Source organism: Phyllobates terribilis, unplaced genomic scaffold (assembly GCF_046119375.1).
Source record: "Phyllobates terribilis strain yellow unplaced genomic scaffold, ASM4611937v1 Scaffold_11__3_contigs__length_659146591, whole genome shotgun sequence".
Lineage (NCBI taxonomy): Eukaryota > Metazoa > Chordata > Amphibia > Anura > Dendrobatidae > Phyllobates > Phyllobates terribilis.
In genome coordinates, this window is record NW_027362771.1 from 218,518,615 (window position 1) to 218,533,878 (window position 15,264).

The 15,264-nt window shown below is 42.8% G+C and overlaps 1 protein-coding gene across 10 annotated transcripts in view; it reads left to right on the forward strand.

Moving 5' to 3' along the window:
• CADPS2 (calcium dependent secretion activator 2) overlaps positions 1–8,973 on the forward strand; it is a 566,401-nt gene extending 557,428 nt beyond the window's left edge. For all 10 annotated transcript variants that reach the window (XM_073652053.1, XM_073652046.1, XM_073652044.1 and 7 more), the window contains one exon: positions 8,300–8,973. In XM_073652053.1, coding sequence (XP_073508154.1) covers positions 8,300–8,470 — 171 coding nt within the window. In that variant the 3' untranslated portion in view covers positions 8,471–8,973. The remainder of the gene's footprint in view (positions 1–8,299) is intronic.
• Positions 8,974–15,264: the final 6,291 nt, after the last annotated feature.

Sequence of the window (15,264 nt, forward strand, 5' to 3'; positions counted from 1 at the left end):
CTTCTGATGTCAGGCTTCGTCCATGCCTCCAGACATGTACAGTGCACCTTTAAGCTCTGTTCTTCTGATGTCAGGCTTCGTCCATGCCTCTAGACATGTACAGTGCACCTTTAAGCTCTGTTCTTCTGATGTCAAGCTTCGTCCATGTCTCCAGACATGTACAGTGCACTTTTAAGCTCTGTTCTTCTGATGTCAGGCTTCGTCCATGCCTCCAGACATGTACAGTGCACCTTTAAGCTCTGTTCTTCTGATGTCAGGCTTCGTCCATGCCTCCAGACATGTACAGTGCACCTTTAAGCTCTGTTCTTCTGATGTCAGGCTTCGTCCATTCCTCCAGACATGTACAGTGCACCTTTAAGCTCTGTTCTTCTGATGTCAGACTTCTTCCATGCCTCCAGACATGTGCAGTGCACCTTTAAGCTCTGTTCTTCTGATGTCAGGCTTCGTCCATTCCTCCAGACATGTGCAGTGCACCTTTAAGCTCTGTTCTTCTGATGTCAGGCTTCGTCCATTCCTCCAGACATGTACAGTGCACCTTTAAGCTCTGTTCTTGTGATGTCAGGCTTCATCCATGCCTCCAGACATGTACAGTGCACCTTTAAGCTCTGTTCTTCTGATGTCAGGCTTCGTCCATGCCTCCAGACATGTACAGTGCACCTTTAAGCTCTGTTCTTCTGATGTCAGGCTTCGTCCATTCCTCCAGACATGTACAGTGCACCTTTAAGCTCTGTTCTTCTGATGTCAGGCTTCGTCCATTCCTCCAGACATGTACAGTGCACCTTTAAGCTCTGTTCTTCTGATGTCAGGCTTCGTCCATGCCTCCAGACATGTACAGTGCACCTTTAAGCTCTGTTCTTCTGATGTCAGGCTTCTTCCATGCCTCCAGACATGTACAGTGCACCTTTAAGCTCTGTTCTTCTGATGTCAGGCTTCGTCCATGCCTCCAGACATGTACAGTGCACCTTTAAGCTCTGTTCTTCTGATGTCAGGCTTCGTCCATGCCTCTAGACATGTACAGTGCACCTTTAAGCTCTGTTCTTCTGATGTCAGGCTTCGTCCATTCCTCCAGACATGTACAGTGCACTTTTAAGCTCTGTTCTTCTGATGTCAGGCTTCGTCCATTCCTCCAGACATGTACAGTGCACCTTTAAGCTCTGTTCTTCTGATGTCAGGCTTCGTCCATGCCTCCAGACATGTACAGTGCACCTTTAAGCTCTGTTCTTCTGATGTCAGGCTTCTTCCATGCCTCCAGACATGTACAGTGCACCTTTAAGCTCTGTTCTTCTGATACCAGGCTTCGTCCATGCCTCCAGACATGTACAGTGCACCTTTAAGCTCTGTTCTTCTGATGTCAGGCTTCTTCCAAGCCTCCAGACATGTGCAGTGCACCTTTAAGCTCTGTTCTTCTGATGTCAGGCTTCGTCCATGCCTCCAGACATGTGCAGTGCACCTTTAAGCTCTGTTCTTCTGATGTCAGGCTTCGTCCATGCCTCTAGACATGTACAGTGCACCTTTAAGCTCTGTTCTTCTGATGTCAGGCTTCGTCCATGCCTCCAGACATGTACAGTGCACCTTTAACCTCTGTTCTTCTGATGTCAGGCTTCGTCCATGCCTCCAGACATGTACAGTGCACCTTTAAGCTCTGTTCTTCTGATGTCAGGCTTCTTCCAAGCCTCCAGACATGTGCAGTGCACCTTTAAGCTCTGTTCTTCTGATGTCAGGCTTCTTCCAAGCCTCCAGACATGTGCAGTGCACCTTTAAGCTCTGTTCTTCTGATGTCAGGCTTCGTCCATGCCTCCAGACATGTACAGTGCACCTTTAAGCTCTGTTCTTCTGATGTCAGGCTTCTTCCATGCCTCCAGACATGTACAGTGCACCTTTAAGCTCTGTTCTTCTGATGTCAGGCTTCGTCCATTCCTCCAGACATGTACAGTGCACCTTTAAGCTCTGTTCTTCTGATGTCAGGCTTCTTCCATGCCTCCAGACATGTACAGTGCACTTTTAAGCTCTGTTCTTCTGATGTCAGGCTTCGTCCATGCCTCCAGACATGTGCAGTGCGCCTTTAAGCTCTGTTCTTCTGATGTAAGGCTTCGTCCATGCCTCCAGACATGTGCAGTGCACCTTTAAGCTCTGTTCTTCTGATGTCAGGCTTCGTCCATGCCTCCAGACATGTGCAGTGCACCTTTAAGCTCTGTTCTTCTGATGTCAGGTTCTTCCATGCCTCCAGACATGTACAGTGCACCTTTAAGCTCTGTTCTTCTGATGTCAGGCTTCGTCCATGCCTCCAGACATGTACAGTGCACCTTTAAGCTCTGTTCTTCTGATGTCAGGCTTCGTCCATGCCTCCAGACATGTGCAGTGCGCCTTTAAGCTCTGTTCTTCTGATGTAAGGCTTCGTCCATGCCTCCAGACATGTGCAGTGCACCTTTAAGCTCTGTTCTTCTGATGTCAGGCTTCGTCCATGCCTCCAGACATGTGCAGTGCACCTTTAAGCTCTGTTCTTCTGATGTCAGGTTCTTCCATGCCTCCAGACATGTACAGTGCACCTTTAAGCTCTGTTCTTCTGATGTCAGGCTTCGTCCATGCCTCCAGACATGTACAGTGCACCTTTAAGCTCTGTTCTTCTGATGTCAGGCTTCTTCCATGCCTCCAGACATGTACAGTGCACCTTTAAGCTCTGTTCTTCTGATGTCAGTCTTCGTCCATGCCTCCAGACATGTACAGTGCACCTTTAAGCTCTGTTCTTCTGATGTCAGGCTTCGTCCATGCCTCCAGACATGTACAGTGCACCTTTAAGCTCTGTTCTTCTGATGTCAGGCTTCTTCCATGCCTCCAGACATGTACAGTGCACCTTTAAGCTCTGTTCTTCTGATGTCAGGCTTCTTCCATGCCTCCAGACATGTACAGTGCACCTTTAAGCTCTGTTCTTCTGATGTCAGGCTTCGTCCATGCCTCCAGACATGTACAGTGCACCTTTAAGCTCTGTTCTTCTGATGTCAGTCTTCGTCCATGCCTCCAGACATGTACAGTGCACCTTTAAGCTCTGTTCTTCTGATGTCAGTCTTCGTCCATGCCTCCAGACATGTACAGTGCACCTTTAAGCTCTGTTCTTCTGATGTCAGGCTTCTTCCATGCCTCCAGACATGTACAGTGCACCTTTAAGCTCTGTTCTTCTGATGTCAGGCTTCGTCCATGCCTCCAGACATGTACAGTGCACCTTTAAGCTCTGTTCTTCTGATGTCAGGCTTCTTCCAAGCCTCCAGACATGTACAGTGCACCTTTAAGCTCTGTTCTTCTGATGTCAGGCTTCGTCCATGCCTCCAGACATGTACAGTGCACTTTTAAGCTCTGTTCTTCTGATGTCAGGCTTCTTCCAAGCCTCCAGACATGTGCAGTGCACCTTTAAGCTCTGTTCTTCTGATGTCAGGCTTCGTCCATTCCTCCAGACATGTACAGTGCACCTTTAAGCTCTGTTCTTCTGATGTCAGGCTTCGTCCATGCCTCCAGACATGTGCAGTGCACCTTTAAGCTCTGTTCTTCTGATGTCAGGATTCTTCCATGCCTCCAGACATGTACAGTGCACCTTTAAGCTCTGTTCTTCTGATGTCAGGCTTCGTCCATGCCTCCAGACATGTACAGTGCACCTTTAAGCTCTGTTCTTCTGATGTCAGGCTTCTTCCATGCCTCCAGACATGTACAGTGCACCTTTAAGCTCTGTTCTTCTGATGTCAGGCTTCGTCCATTCCTCCAGACATGTACAGTGCACCTTTAAGCTCTGTTCTTCTGATGTCAGGCTTCTTCCATGCCTCCAGACATGTACAGTGCACCTTTAAGCTCTGTTCTTCTGATGTCAGGCTTCATCCATGCCTCCAGACATGTACAGTGCACTTTTAAGCTCTGTTCTTCTGATGTCAGGCCTCGTCCATGCCTCTAGACATGTACAGTGCACCTTTAGCTCTGTTCTTCTGATGTCAGGCTTCTTCCATGCCTCCAGACATGTACAGTGCACCTTTAAGCTCTGTTCTTCTGATGTCAGGCTTCTTCCATGCCTCCAGAAATGTACAGTGCACCTTTAAGCTCTGTTCTTCTGATGTCAGGCTTCGTTCATGCCTCCAGACATGTACAGTGCGCCTTTAAGCTCTGTTCTTCTGATGTCAGGCTTCGTCCATGCCTCCAGACATGTACAGTGCGCCTTTAAGCTCTGTTCTTCTGATGTCAGGATTCTTCCATGCCTCCAGACATGTACAGTGCACCTTTAAGCTCTGTTCTTCTGATGTCAGGCTTCGTCCATGCCTCCAGACATGTGCAGTGCACCTTTAAGCTCTGTTCTTCTGATGTCAGGATTCTTCCATGCCTCCAGACATGTACAGTGCACCTTTAAGCTCTGTTCTTCTGATGTAAGGCTTCGTCCATGCCTCCAGACATGTGCAGTGCACCTTTAAGCTCTGTTCTTCTGATGTCAGGCTTCGTCCATGCCTCCAGACATGTGCAGTGCACCTTTAAGCTCTGTTCTTCTGATGTCAGGTTCTTCCATGCCTCCAGACATGTACAGTGCACCTTTAAGCTCTGTTCTTCTGATGTCAGGCTTCGTCCATGCCTCCAGACATGTACAGTGCACCTTTAAGCTCTGTTCTTCTGATGTCAGGCTTCGTCCATGCCTCCAGACATGTACAGTGCACCTTTAAGCTCTGTTCTTCTGATGTCAGGCTTCGTCCATGCCTCTAGACATGTACAGTGCACCTTTAAGCTCTGTTCTTCTGATGTCAGGCTTCGTCCATGCCTCCAGACATGTACAGTGCACCTTTAAGCTCTGTTCTTCTGATGTCAGGCTTCTTCCATGCCTCTAGACATGTACAGTGCACCTTTAAGCTCTGTTCTTCTGATGTCAGGCTTCGTCCATGCCTCTAGACATGTACAGTGCACCTTTAAGCTCTGTTCTTCTGATGTCAGGCTTCGTCCATGCCTCTAGACATGTACAGTGCACCTTTAAGCTCTGTTCTTCTGATGTCAGGCTTCGTCCATGCCTCCAGACATGTACAGTGCACCTTTAAGCTCTGTTCTTCTGATGTCAGGCTTCTTCCATGCCTCCAGACATGTACAGTGCACCTTTAAGCTCTGTTCTTCTGATGTCAGGCTTCGTCCATGCCTCTAGACATGTACAGTGCACCTTTAAGCTCTGTTCTTCTGATGTCAGGCTTCGTCCATGCCTCCAGACATGTACAGTGCACCTTTAAGCTCTGTTCTTCTGATGTCAGGCTTCGTCCATGCCTCTAGACATGTACAGTGCACCTTTAAGCTCTGTTCTTCTGATGTCAGGCTTCGTCCATGCCTCTAGACATGTACAGTGCACCTTTAAGCTCTGTTCTTCTGATGTCAGGCTTCTTCCATGCCTCCAGACATGTGCAGTGCACCTTTAAGCTCTGTTCTTCTGATGTCAGGCTTCGTCCATGCCTCCAGACATGTACAGTGCACCTTTAAGCTCTGTTCTTCTGATGTCAGGCTTCTTCCATGCCTCCAGACATGTACAGTGCACCTTTAAGCTCTGTTCTTCTGATGTCAGGCTTCGTCCATTCCTCCAGACATGTACAGTGCACCTTTAAGCTCTGTTCTTCTGATGTCAGGCTTCTTCCATGCCTCCAGACATGTACAGTGCACTTTTAAGCTCTGTTCTTCTGATGTCAGGCTTCGTCCATGCCTCCAGACATGTGCAGTGCACCTTTAAGCTCTGTTCTTCTGATGTCAGGCTTCGTCCATTCCTCCAGACATGTACAGTGCACCTTTAAGCTCTGTTCTTCTGATGTCAGGCTTCTTCCATTCCTCCAGACATGTACAGTGCACCTTTAAGCTCTGTTCTTCTGATGTCAGGCTTCGTCCATTCCTCCAGACATGTACAGTGCACCTTTAAGCTCTGTTCTTCTGATGTCAGGCTTCTTCCATGCCTCCAGACATGTACAGTGCACTTTTAAGCTCTGTTCTTCTGATATCAGGCTTCGTCCATGCCTCTAGACATGTACAGTGCACCTTTAAGCTCTGTTCTTCTGATGTCAGGCTTCGTCCATGCCTCCAGACATGTACAGTGCACCTTTAAGCTCTGTTCTTCTGATGTCAGGATTCTTCCATGCCTCCAGACATGTACAGTGCACCTTTAAGCTCTGTTCTTCTGATGTCAGGCTTCTTCCATGCCTCCAGACATGTACAGTGCGCCTTTAAGCTCTGTTCTTCTGATGTCAGGCTTCGTCCATGCCTCCAGACATGTACAGTGCACCTTTAAGCTCTGTTCTTCTGATGTCAGGCTTCGTCCATGCCTCCAGACATGTACAGTGCACCTTTAAGCTCTGTTCTTCTGATGTCAGGCTTCGTCCATGCCTCTAGACATGTGCAGTGCACCTCTGAAGCCGGATAGTATGTAAGCTGCTTCAGGGGCAAAATGATGTGTAGTAAAGACAGTTGTATACATGCGTGAGATTTGGAGAGAGCCGGCAATAACCCCAGCTCTTGCAAATCATGTTATCATGCCCACAGGGCCGTGATAAAATGGTGAGTGGGATGACTAGTCTAGGGAAACAAACACCCCTTCAACTAGTCAAAAGATTATTTGCATATTTAAAATAGACTTTTTTTAACACATCTGTTAATATTAAACAGCATTGTCCAACAAGTGGGTAACTCACCACTCTTCACAAGACCGATCAGTCAACACTGTTCTGAGCCGCTAGCCCTAGCTCAGAAGCCAAGAAGAGGAATAGAGATCAGAATAAAATTTCAAATACTTTATTGATGAAATAAAACACACATAATAATAATGAAAAGGTAACCTAATAACCCGTGCACGCATGGACCATGAGCAGCGTAAATAAACAGAGCTGTGATTAAAGTGAGCAACAATAGCCCAGCAAAATTGGAAAATAGAAGACTATAATTACTAATGTCATATAGATTGTAAGTTGTGACCCGCAAGAAAGTCAAAATATCTGAACAAACAAATACCATAGGTTATCTCAAACAAGGAGGAAGGGCTATAAAGTGCATAGTGCAATGAACTAGATGCCCTGGGCATTACAAAAAGGGAAAGCCATGATGGTTTAATCAGAAATAGCTCCTATAAAAGACATATGAGGCTGCAATGAGCTGAACAAAAGCAAGTGCATCATATGGATAATAGTACATAAAGAATCCTGAAGGTACAGGGCTAAAAAACGTTGATGAACACTTACTGAGATGCTGAACAGGCCATGTGCACGTGGACCCCCGACGACGCCGTTTCGCCTATGCTTCTTCCGAGGGGCGTGCCGGGCTATTGTTTCTCACATTAATCACAGCTCTGTTTATTTATGCTGCTCATGGTACAAGTGTGCACGGGTTATTAGGTTCCCTTTTAATTTTTATTAATTATCATGTGTTTTATTTCATCAATAAAGTATTTGAAATTTTATTTTGATCTCTATTTCTCTTCTTGGCTACTGAGCTAGGGCTAGCGGCTTAGAACATCTGTTAATATGTCATCCAGTATAAAGGGCTTGGAATAAATATACAAATGCTGGTGATTTGGAGGGCATGGGGGACCTGTCAGGTTCCCTTTAACAGCAAGAAGTCTGCTGAAAACTCTTCCTTTAAAGGACAGGAAACATGAGTCTAAAAAAGTCTCTGTGGTCAGTGTGAAAATTTCAAGATAATTTTTTTTCCCATGAAGATCATGATGTGAAAAATAAAAACATTGCTAAAAATGCTTTAAAAACACATGTAACACAAAAACCCGATTTAAATAATAGGTGATTTTCTGATGACCACTTCCCTTTTTAGTGATATCCAGAAATGAGATTTAGCAAGAGCTTGTACCTGCTAAAACACTTACTAAACGTTCCCCGTTGTAGGTGTCACTATTACACCTTTTTATATCTTCAACTACAGAACACCTACTGTAAACATGCAGAATATCTTGAGATAGAACACAATGAGCAGAAACTAAAAGGTCTACATTTAGGTTAACATTGTGTGTGCAAGATGCTTCTAATGCTAAGGCGAGGTTCTCATCTGCTTCGCAGGTCCTGTTACTTTCGCCATCGTATTTGATGGGGAAAAAAAGCAAAGCCCTGCCTGATATCCAAACAACTGCATTTTGTAACAAGAGAACGGATTTTCCTTATTTTTTTAGGTGGCTCTATGCACAAGAATCTGTTTTTTACGATTTTTTAAATGTTGTGACTTTGGACCCTGAAAATACAGCAGGAAATGCGATGTAAACATGCTATGACATGCGAGTCAAATGTGTGAGTCTCTTTTTCTCTCTTATTTCTCACAGAAAACCTACAGAGACTTCAGGCTGCAGGGAGTGCTGGATGGCACATTAAATAACAAGACATATGAGACTATTCACAACCGTTTAACTATGGAGGAGGCTACAATGGCTGTGTCTGATAGGGGAGGACTCCAGGGGATTTCAATGAAGGATAGTGGTGATGAAGAAGAGTGACGGCTGAATATTTTCGTTTTCATCCCTTACTTTATTTCTGTCTGTAAATATTTTACCTTATAAATATTTTACTGAATACAAAGACCCAGATGTTTCTTCATTAAATACCTGTCCATTGCTGTATCCAGTTTAACAGTGCAACTTAATAGCCAAGGAATTTTAGTAAATAAAAGATATGAAATTATTGGTGTAATGATGTGGGGTTAGTGCCATACAGATTATTTCATGTCTTTATTAGAAGAAATGTACCACTCTGAAAAAGATGCAAATATGACATTATACTTACATGAAGTGTCCGATCAGTCATGCACTGTATTTTTGACATTTTCACAGGGGAATTTGGAAAATCTTAGTATCCTTATGGTCAATTCTTAATGTTTTTACTGTTGTAAAAATTTTCAGGTACCATTATAAAACATGTACTTCTATCTCAAGTTCTGTCACTCCATTGGTGTGAATCATTTTGTATCTATACAATATTTAATAAAATTTGATAACCTGTTTACAGATGTGGTTCACAAATTTTATGGAGTTGATTGTTATGCTTTCTTGGAAATTCTGATCAAAAAACTAAATATTACATCAAATTTACACATGAGGGGATTTTATTAAAATTTATCAAAAGTGTAACTCTAAAAAAGGGTTTTCTCAAGCATTTTGATGACATGATGGACATGCACAAAAGTGTGCCTTATTGTTTATACAGTACCGCTCATCGTTATTGGCACCCATCAAGTTTAAGTACATAATGTGGAATATCTCCTGAAAAAAATGGATCAATTGAAACAGTTTTTTGTATACAGCAATCGTGTTAATTACAAAAGAGCAAATGATAAACAATAGTTTAAAACCAAAAACAATGGGAGGGCAAAATAGAAAAACCTAAAGCTTGCTGTGTCACTGGTATTGGCACCCTTTACATTAATTTAGTATGGAAACACATTTTGACTTGCCTGTGGTAAATCACAAAAGAAATTCTCCTTTGATTGTCAGTGCCCATGTGACATGAATTACCCAATGAATGATGACTTCAATGTTTTAAAAAGCCATATGGTAGGTGCTGTTTCTTTGTCACAATGGTGAATACAAAGGAGCTGACTGAGGACATCAGAACTACTATTATTAGCAAACACAAGACTTCCAAAGGGTATAAGGCCATCTCCAAAGACCTTGGTATCCCAGTTTCAACAGTGGACAAGGTTAATAAGAAGTTTACCAAGCATGGGACTGTCAAGAACCTGCCCGGACGTGGGGGAAAGAGGAAAATTGACAAGAGATGTCTTCAAAGGTTAGTGCGAATGGTGGAAAAAGCACAACGCCAAACATCTGAAGGCCAACCTGGAACAGTCTACGGTCAAGGCCTCCAGTACCAAAAGCAGCAAAGCAACCCCACAGCATTATGGATTCTCCACCATGCTTAACTGTTGGTAAGGTGTTATTTTCCTTATAAGCTCTATTGCGCCGTCTGAAAACAAACTATTGCTTTGCATTGCAAAAAAGCTCTATTTTTGTTTCATCTGTCCAGAACATTTTCCCAGAAAAATTGTGGTTTGTCAAGGTACTCTTTGGCAAAGATCAGCCATGCCTTTTTATTCCGCAATGGTTTCTGCCTTGGCCTTCATCCATAAAGCTCTGCTTGGTTTTGTGTACGGCATATGGTACTTGTTGAAACCGTGACCCCCAGACTGTTCCAGGTTGTCCTTCAGGTCTTTGGATGTTTGATGTGGTGTTTTTTCCACCATTCGCACAAACCTTCGAAGACGTCTCTTTCCCTCTCTCTCCCTCATATCCAGGGAGGGATCTTGGCAGTTCCATGCTTGGCAAACTTCTTAATAACATTGCGCACTGTTTAAACTGGTATTCCAAGATCTTTGGCAATGGTCTTGTATTTGCTAATAGCAGTTCTGATGTCCTCAGACTGCTCATTTGTCTTCACTATTGTGACAACGGAATAGGGCCTAACTTGTGGCTTTTTAAAACACTGAAGTCATCATTCATTGGCTTATTCATGTCACATGGGCACCAACAATTAATCACAGGTGAATCTCTTTTGTGATTTACAACAGGCGAGTCAAAATGTTTCCATACTAAATTAATGTAAAGGGTGCCAATACCAGTGACACAGCAAGCTTTAGGTTTCTCTATTTTCCTCCCCCATTGTTTTTGGTTTTAAATTGTTTATCATTTGCTCTTTTGTATTTAACACGGGTGCTCTATATAAAAAAAAACTATTTCACTAGATTCATTTTTTTCAGGAAATATTCAACAGATTTTTGACCATCATTGACGGTGAAGTTATTTAACCCCTTCACGACCTTGGACGTATAGGTACATGACAGCTGTCTTCAGCTGTCATGTGCCTCTAACAGCTGCATTTAACATGCACCAAGCGGAATCGCGTCACAAGACACACCCAACGTCATCCCTGTCACGTGATCGTGGGGCGCCGATGGGTTGTCATGACAGCTGAGGGTATGCAGAAGACCCCCATGCCTGTCACTAAATCTCCTATTAACGCCGGCCCGTGGCAGGCGTTCATAGGAAATTATGATTTATGCTAGCCCTAGTATGTGTAGCGCAGGCGATCGGATGATCGCAGCTTTAAATCTCCTAAGGGGACTATTGAAACCAGTAAATAGTTAGTTTTAAAAAATTCTAAAAACCTAAAAGTTCAAATCACCACCTTTTGCCCCATTCAAAATAAAACAAATGCACATATTTGACTTCGCTGCATTCAAAAATGTCCAGTCTATCAAAATATAATGTAAAAATTAACCTGATCCGTAAACTGTGTAACGATAAAAAAAATCGAAACACCAGAATTACGTTTTTTTTGCCGCCGGAACATTGCAATAAAATGCAATAACAATCAAAACATCATATGTACCCCAAAATGATATCAATAGAAACATCAGCTCAGCGTGCAAAAAATAAGCCCTTACCCGACCCCAAATCACGAATAATGGAGACACTATGGGTCTTGGAAAATGGCGACATTTTTTTTTACCTTGCTAACTTTGGATTTTTTTTTCACCACTCAAGTAAAAAAGAACCTTTTCATGTTTGGGGTCTGCAAACTCGTACTGACCTCTAGAATCATAATGGCAGATCAGTTTTAGCATTTAGTGAACATGGTAATTAAAAAATCCAAAAAACTATTGTGGAATTGCATTTATTTAGCAATTTCACCTCACTTGGAGTTTTTTTTCCTGTTTTCCAGTACGCTATATGGTAAAATCAATGGTGTCATTCAAAAGTACAACTCGTCCCACAAAAAAACAAGCCCTCATACGGTTATATTGTCAGTAAATAAAAGTTAAAAAGTGATAAATAAAAAAAAGTTATGGCTCTGGGAAGAAGGGGAGCAAAATACTAAAGCGCAAAAGCAGAAAATTGTAAGGTGGCTGTTAAACAGTTGCATTTTGTGTTCTTGGTTATAAGCATGCTACCAGGGCATAGACTTAAAGACTTGACACTACAAATATTTGTGTCTTACACCACTAGAGAGCTTGATATTTATTGAAAGTCCAATTAATTGAGGTTTACAATGTCTAATGTTTACAGCCTGAATTCTGCCTGCAATGTCCTTACTGTCATGAGTAGATATGAGTGGATCAGGCAAAATTCAAATTCGCCTGTTTGCACATTATTTCCTGGGAAATTTGATTTGCGAAGAAATTATTATCCCCAGAATTAATGTCCCTTATTATGCTTTGGGGTCTTCCTAGACCCCAGAACATAATGAACGTAATATGTAAAGAATAAAATAGATTGTTATACTCACACTCGGCTCACCTCTGCAGCCCCTCCGCTCCTCACCGCCACCCATCCGGTTCTTGCCTCATCTTCTAATTCCCCGCTGCTCGCATTATCTTCAGTCTTCTTGCACTATGCTGGACTATCGGGGGTCTTGGCACCTGAGAGGTCAATGACATCATACTGCCGTTACTTGTGCTGTGACCTCCTAGGCGCCATGATATCTGGAAATCCAACACAGAGTGAGAGGCCTGAATATTCCATCTCGAATGGAGGGGGATCCGAACATGTGGCAAGGACCGGACGGGTGAGCGGTGAAATGAATATAATGATTGTTTGTTTTTTTTTACCTTTTGATGACCCATTATGGTTCAGAAAAATGGCGAGTAGTGGAAGCGAATTACAAAAAATCTACATTTTGGAAAATGTGGGTTTTTGAAAAATTCTAATTAAATTCCATTCATATTTATTCGCTCATCTCTATTCAGGAGACCTGCTGTTGGTCCAAACATCGCTGGCTAAATTCAGACTATGTCGGACATGTGAAACATACCCAAAGACTGTTGACATTGAGGTCTGTTGGAGGGAATTCAAATTTGCACAAATTTTGGCTTAATTACATTTACAGCTGAGCTGTCCACGAAGTCTGTATGAATAATAGAAAACAACAACATGCCTATAGAATTCCTAAGCAACACCTCACAACCTTTCTGTTTTTTATAAACGTAAATGAACTGCTGCCCCAAAATTTCTTCTTTTTTCTGACTATATCTTCCGATCTGGCTTGTGGTCTGTAGTATGAAAAAAGAAAAGTAACTTTTGTGACTTGGCCATGTTCCTGGCAAACCTTCTTCATAGGTGGTTGAGCGAACACAGACAGGAACACACTGCTGAATCTGCATTTCCTACTTATGTATCTACTTCTCTTACTGAGGAGACCATGCTGATTGGGGAGACTCAGTCACAGCGACATCAAAGGGTCAAGTGACTAAAGATTGACCTGTGTAGCTCCTGTGGACATCACATATCTACCTACTCACTGCCGGAGAAATGTTAGCACCTTAGTTGGGTCCCACCTAGGCACACAAGTAACTACTATGTAAAATTATTGCTCCCTGTTTATCTTGTCTAGAAAAGTCTGTCTTTAGACCCTTATTGATCGTGGTTCCGCTGCAAATTTTGTTGATGGCAATGTGGCTAAAGAGCTTGGTTTACTCTTGCTAATAGTTTTTTTTATGAAAGTTTCTGCTATTAATAACATAAAAAATCCATCAAAACTTCTCATATATTCTAAAATCTTGGGTTTCGCTCTCATTTTGGTTGGTTGTCGGCCTCCAAGATGAATACTCTAGAGATTAAAAGTCTGTAGATAAATTGAAGTTTATATGGTCTTAAGTCAGAGACAATTTGAGGAAATCACGGGGTAGTCAGACCTCACTAGCTAATAGATGTTCTAGTGACCCAAATTTTGGATTTGAAGACAAAATGTGTCTGTCTACTAAACCAATAAAGCTTAAGTTTCCTTCTACTAAGCTGGGTCCTAAATGTATTGGTCCATATAAAATAATTGAAGTCATGTACTGGAGGGGGTTTACCATAAATCAGTGAAACCATGGTAATCAGGATCCAAGCAATAGACCTGATGACCTTGGTTCCCCTGATAAATTTTAAACCCCCCCTTCAGAACATCCCTTGATGAATCCTCCCTCATATTAGAGGAAGAAATGCATTAGGAAGCTTTTTGGGTTACTGAACAACATATACTTGGGTACTGCCCTTGTAAAAGCGGGATCAAATGCATGGGGCATGACAGGGAGATTAAGGCGATGTATAGACCCGCATTACCCTTCTAGAACCCCTACTTTGCTCCTGTACATCACAGATCTGTTCCTGGAAATTGGGTGAGATCAAACCATTTATAATCAAGGTCTGTTTTTCATGAGCACCTTTTTGCACATTGTTGGACCGATTTTCCTGCAACTGGTAGCCACACTCTGTTACTAAGAGAATCAGCTCCTTCTGTGAACACTGGTTTAATTACTTTTAACCATTTCTGTATCTCCTAATAGGCCTTGAAGCTTTATTTTTTATCTTAATTCACTTGTAAAATTGTATGAAATCAACCATTTATCGATTCACCAAGAACCAAAGAGGTTAATTTGCTGTGAAGAAGGTTGATTAGTTGAACACCATTGGAAAGTTTGTAGGCAGGTGTAAGTGCATCTGCACACACAGTGAGGCAATGACTTTTGGAGGTTGGTCTGGTTTCAACAAGGGCAACAGAGGCCACTTTTCTTAATTTTAAAAAAAAACCTCAAGGACAGACTGACATTCTATGGGAAGTGTAGAGATTGGAGTGAAGAGACCTGGGGTGAAGTTATTTTCTCTGATGAAGCCTCCTTTAGACTATTTGGGACATTTCCAAAAATGATTGCCCAGAGAAGAAAATTTGAACACTACCATGAGTTCTGTGTCATGCCACAGTAATGCATCCTGAGACCATTCATGTGTGGTTTGCTTTTCATTCACTCACAATTTTGCCTAAGGATGCCATCTAACAGCTTCTCCGAATGATTTGTGAGCAATGATTTTTCTAGCATCATGGAGCACCATGGCACAAGTCAAAAGTTATAACAATGTGGCTTGGTGAGTAAACCATTGAAAGTTTGGGTCCATGGCCAAAATACCCCACAGATCTCAATCCCATTGAGAACCTGTTGTCAATCCTCAAAAAGCGAGTGTACAAACATAAACAGAGATTATGATAAACTCCAAGCAACGATGATTAAAGGGGTTTTCCTGTCCAAATCGATAAGTATGCAATCACTCTGTGTGACAGCAGGCTCATGAATCTCCCAGCACGCACATTGTGAGCTGCGAGGATTCACTGGTTTCTGAGCCGGGACTGGAGGGTATGTATGTGCTGTACATACTCGACCTCGCTCCATACACTTGGCTCAAAAACCGGCGAAACTTTGCAGTGCACAGTGCATGCGCTGGGGGTGATTTATATGTATGCAGTCACACAGAGTGACTGC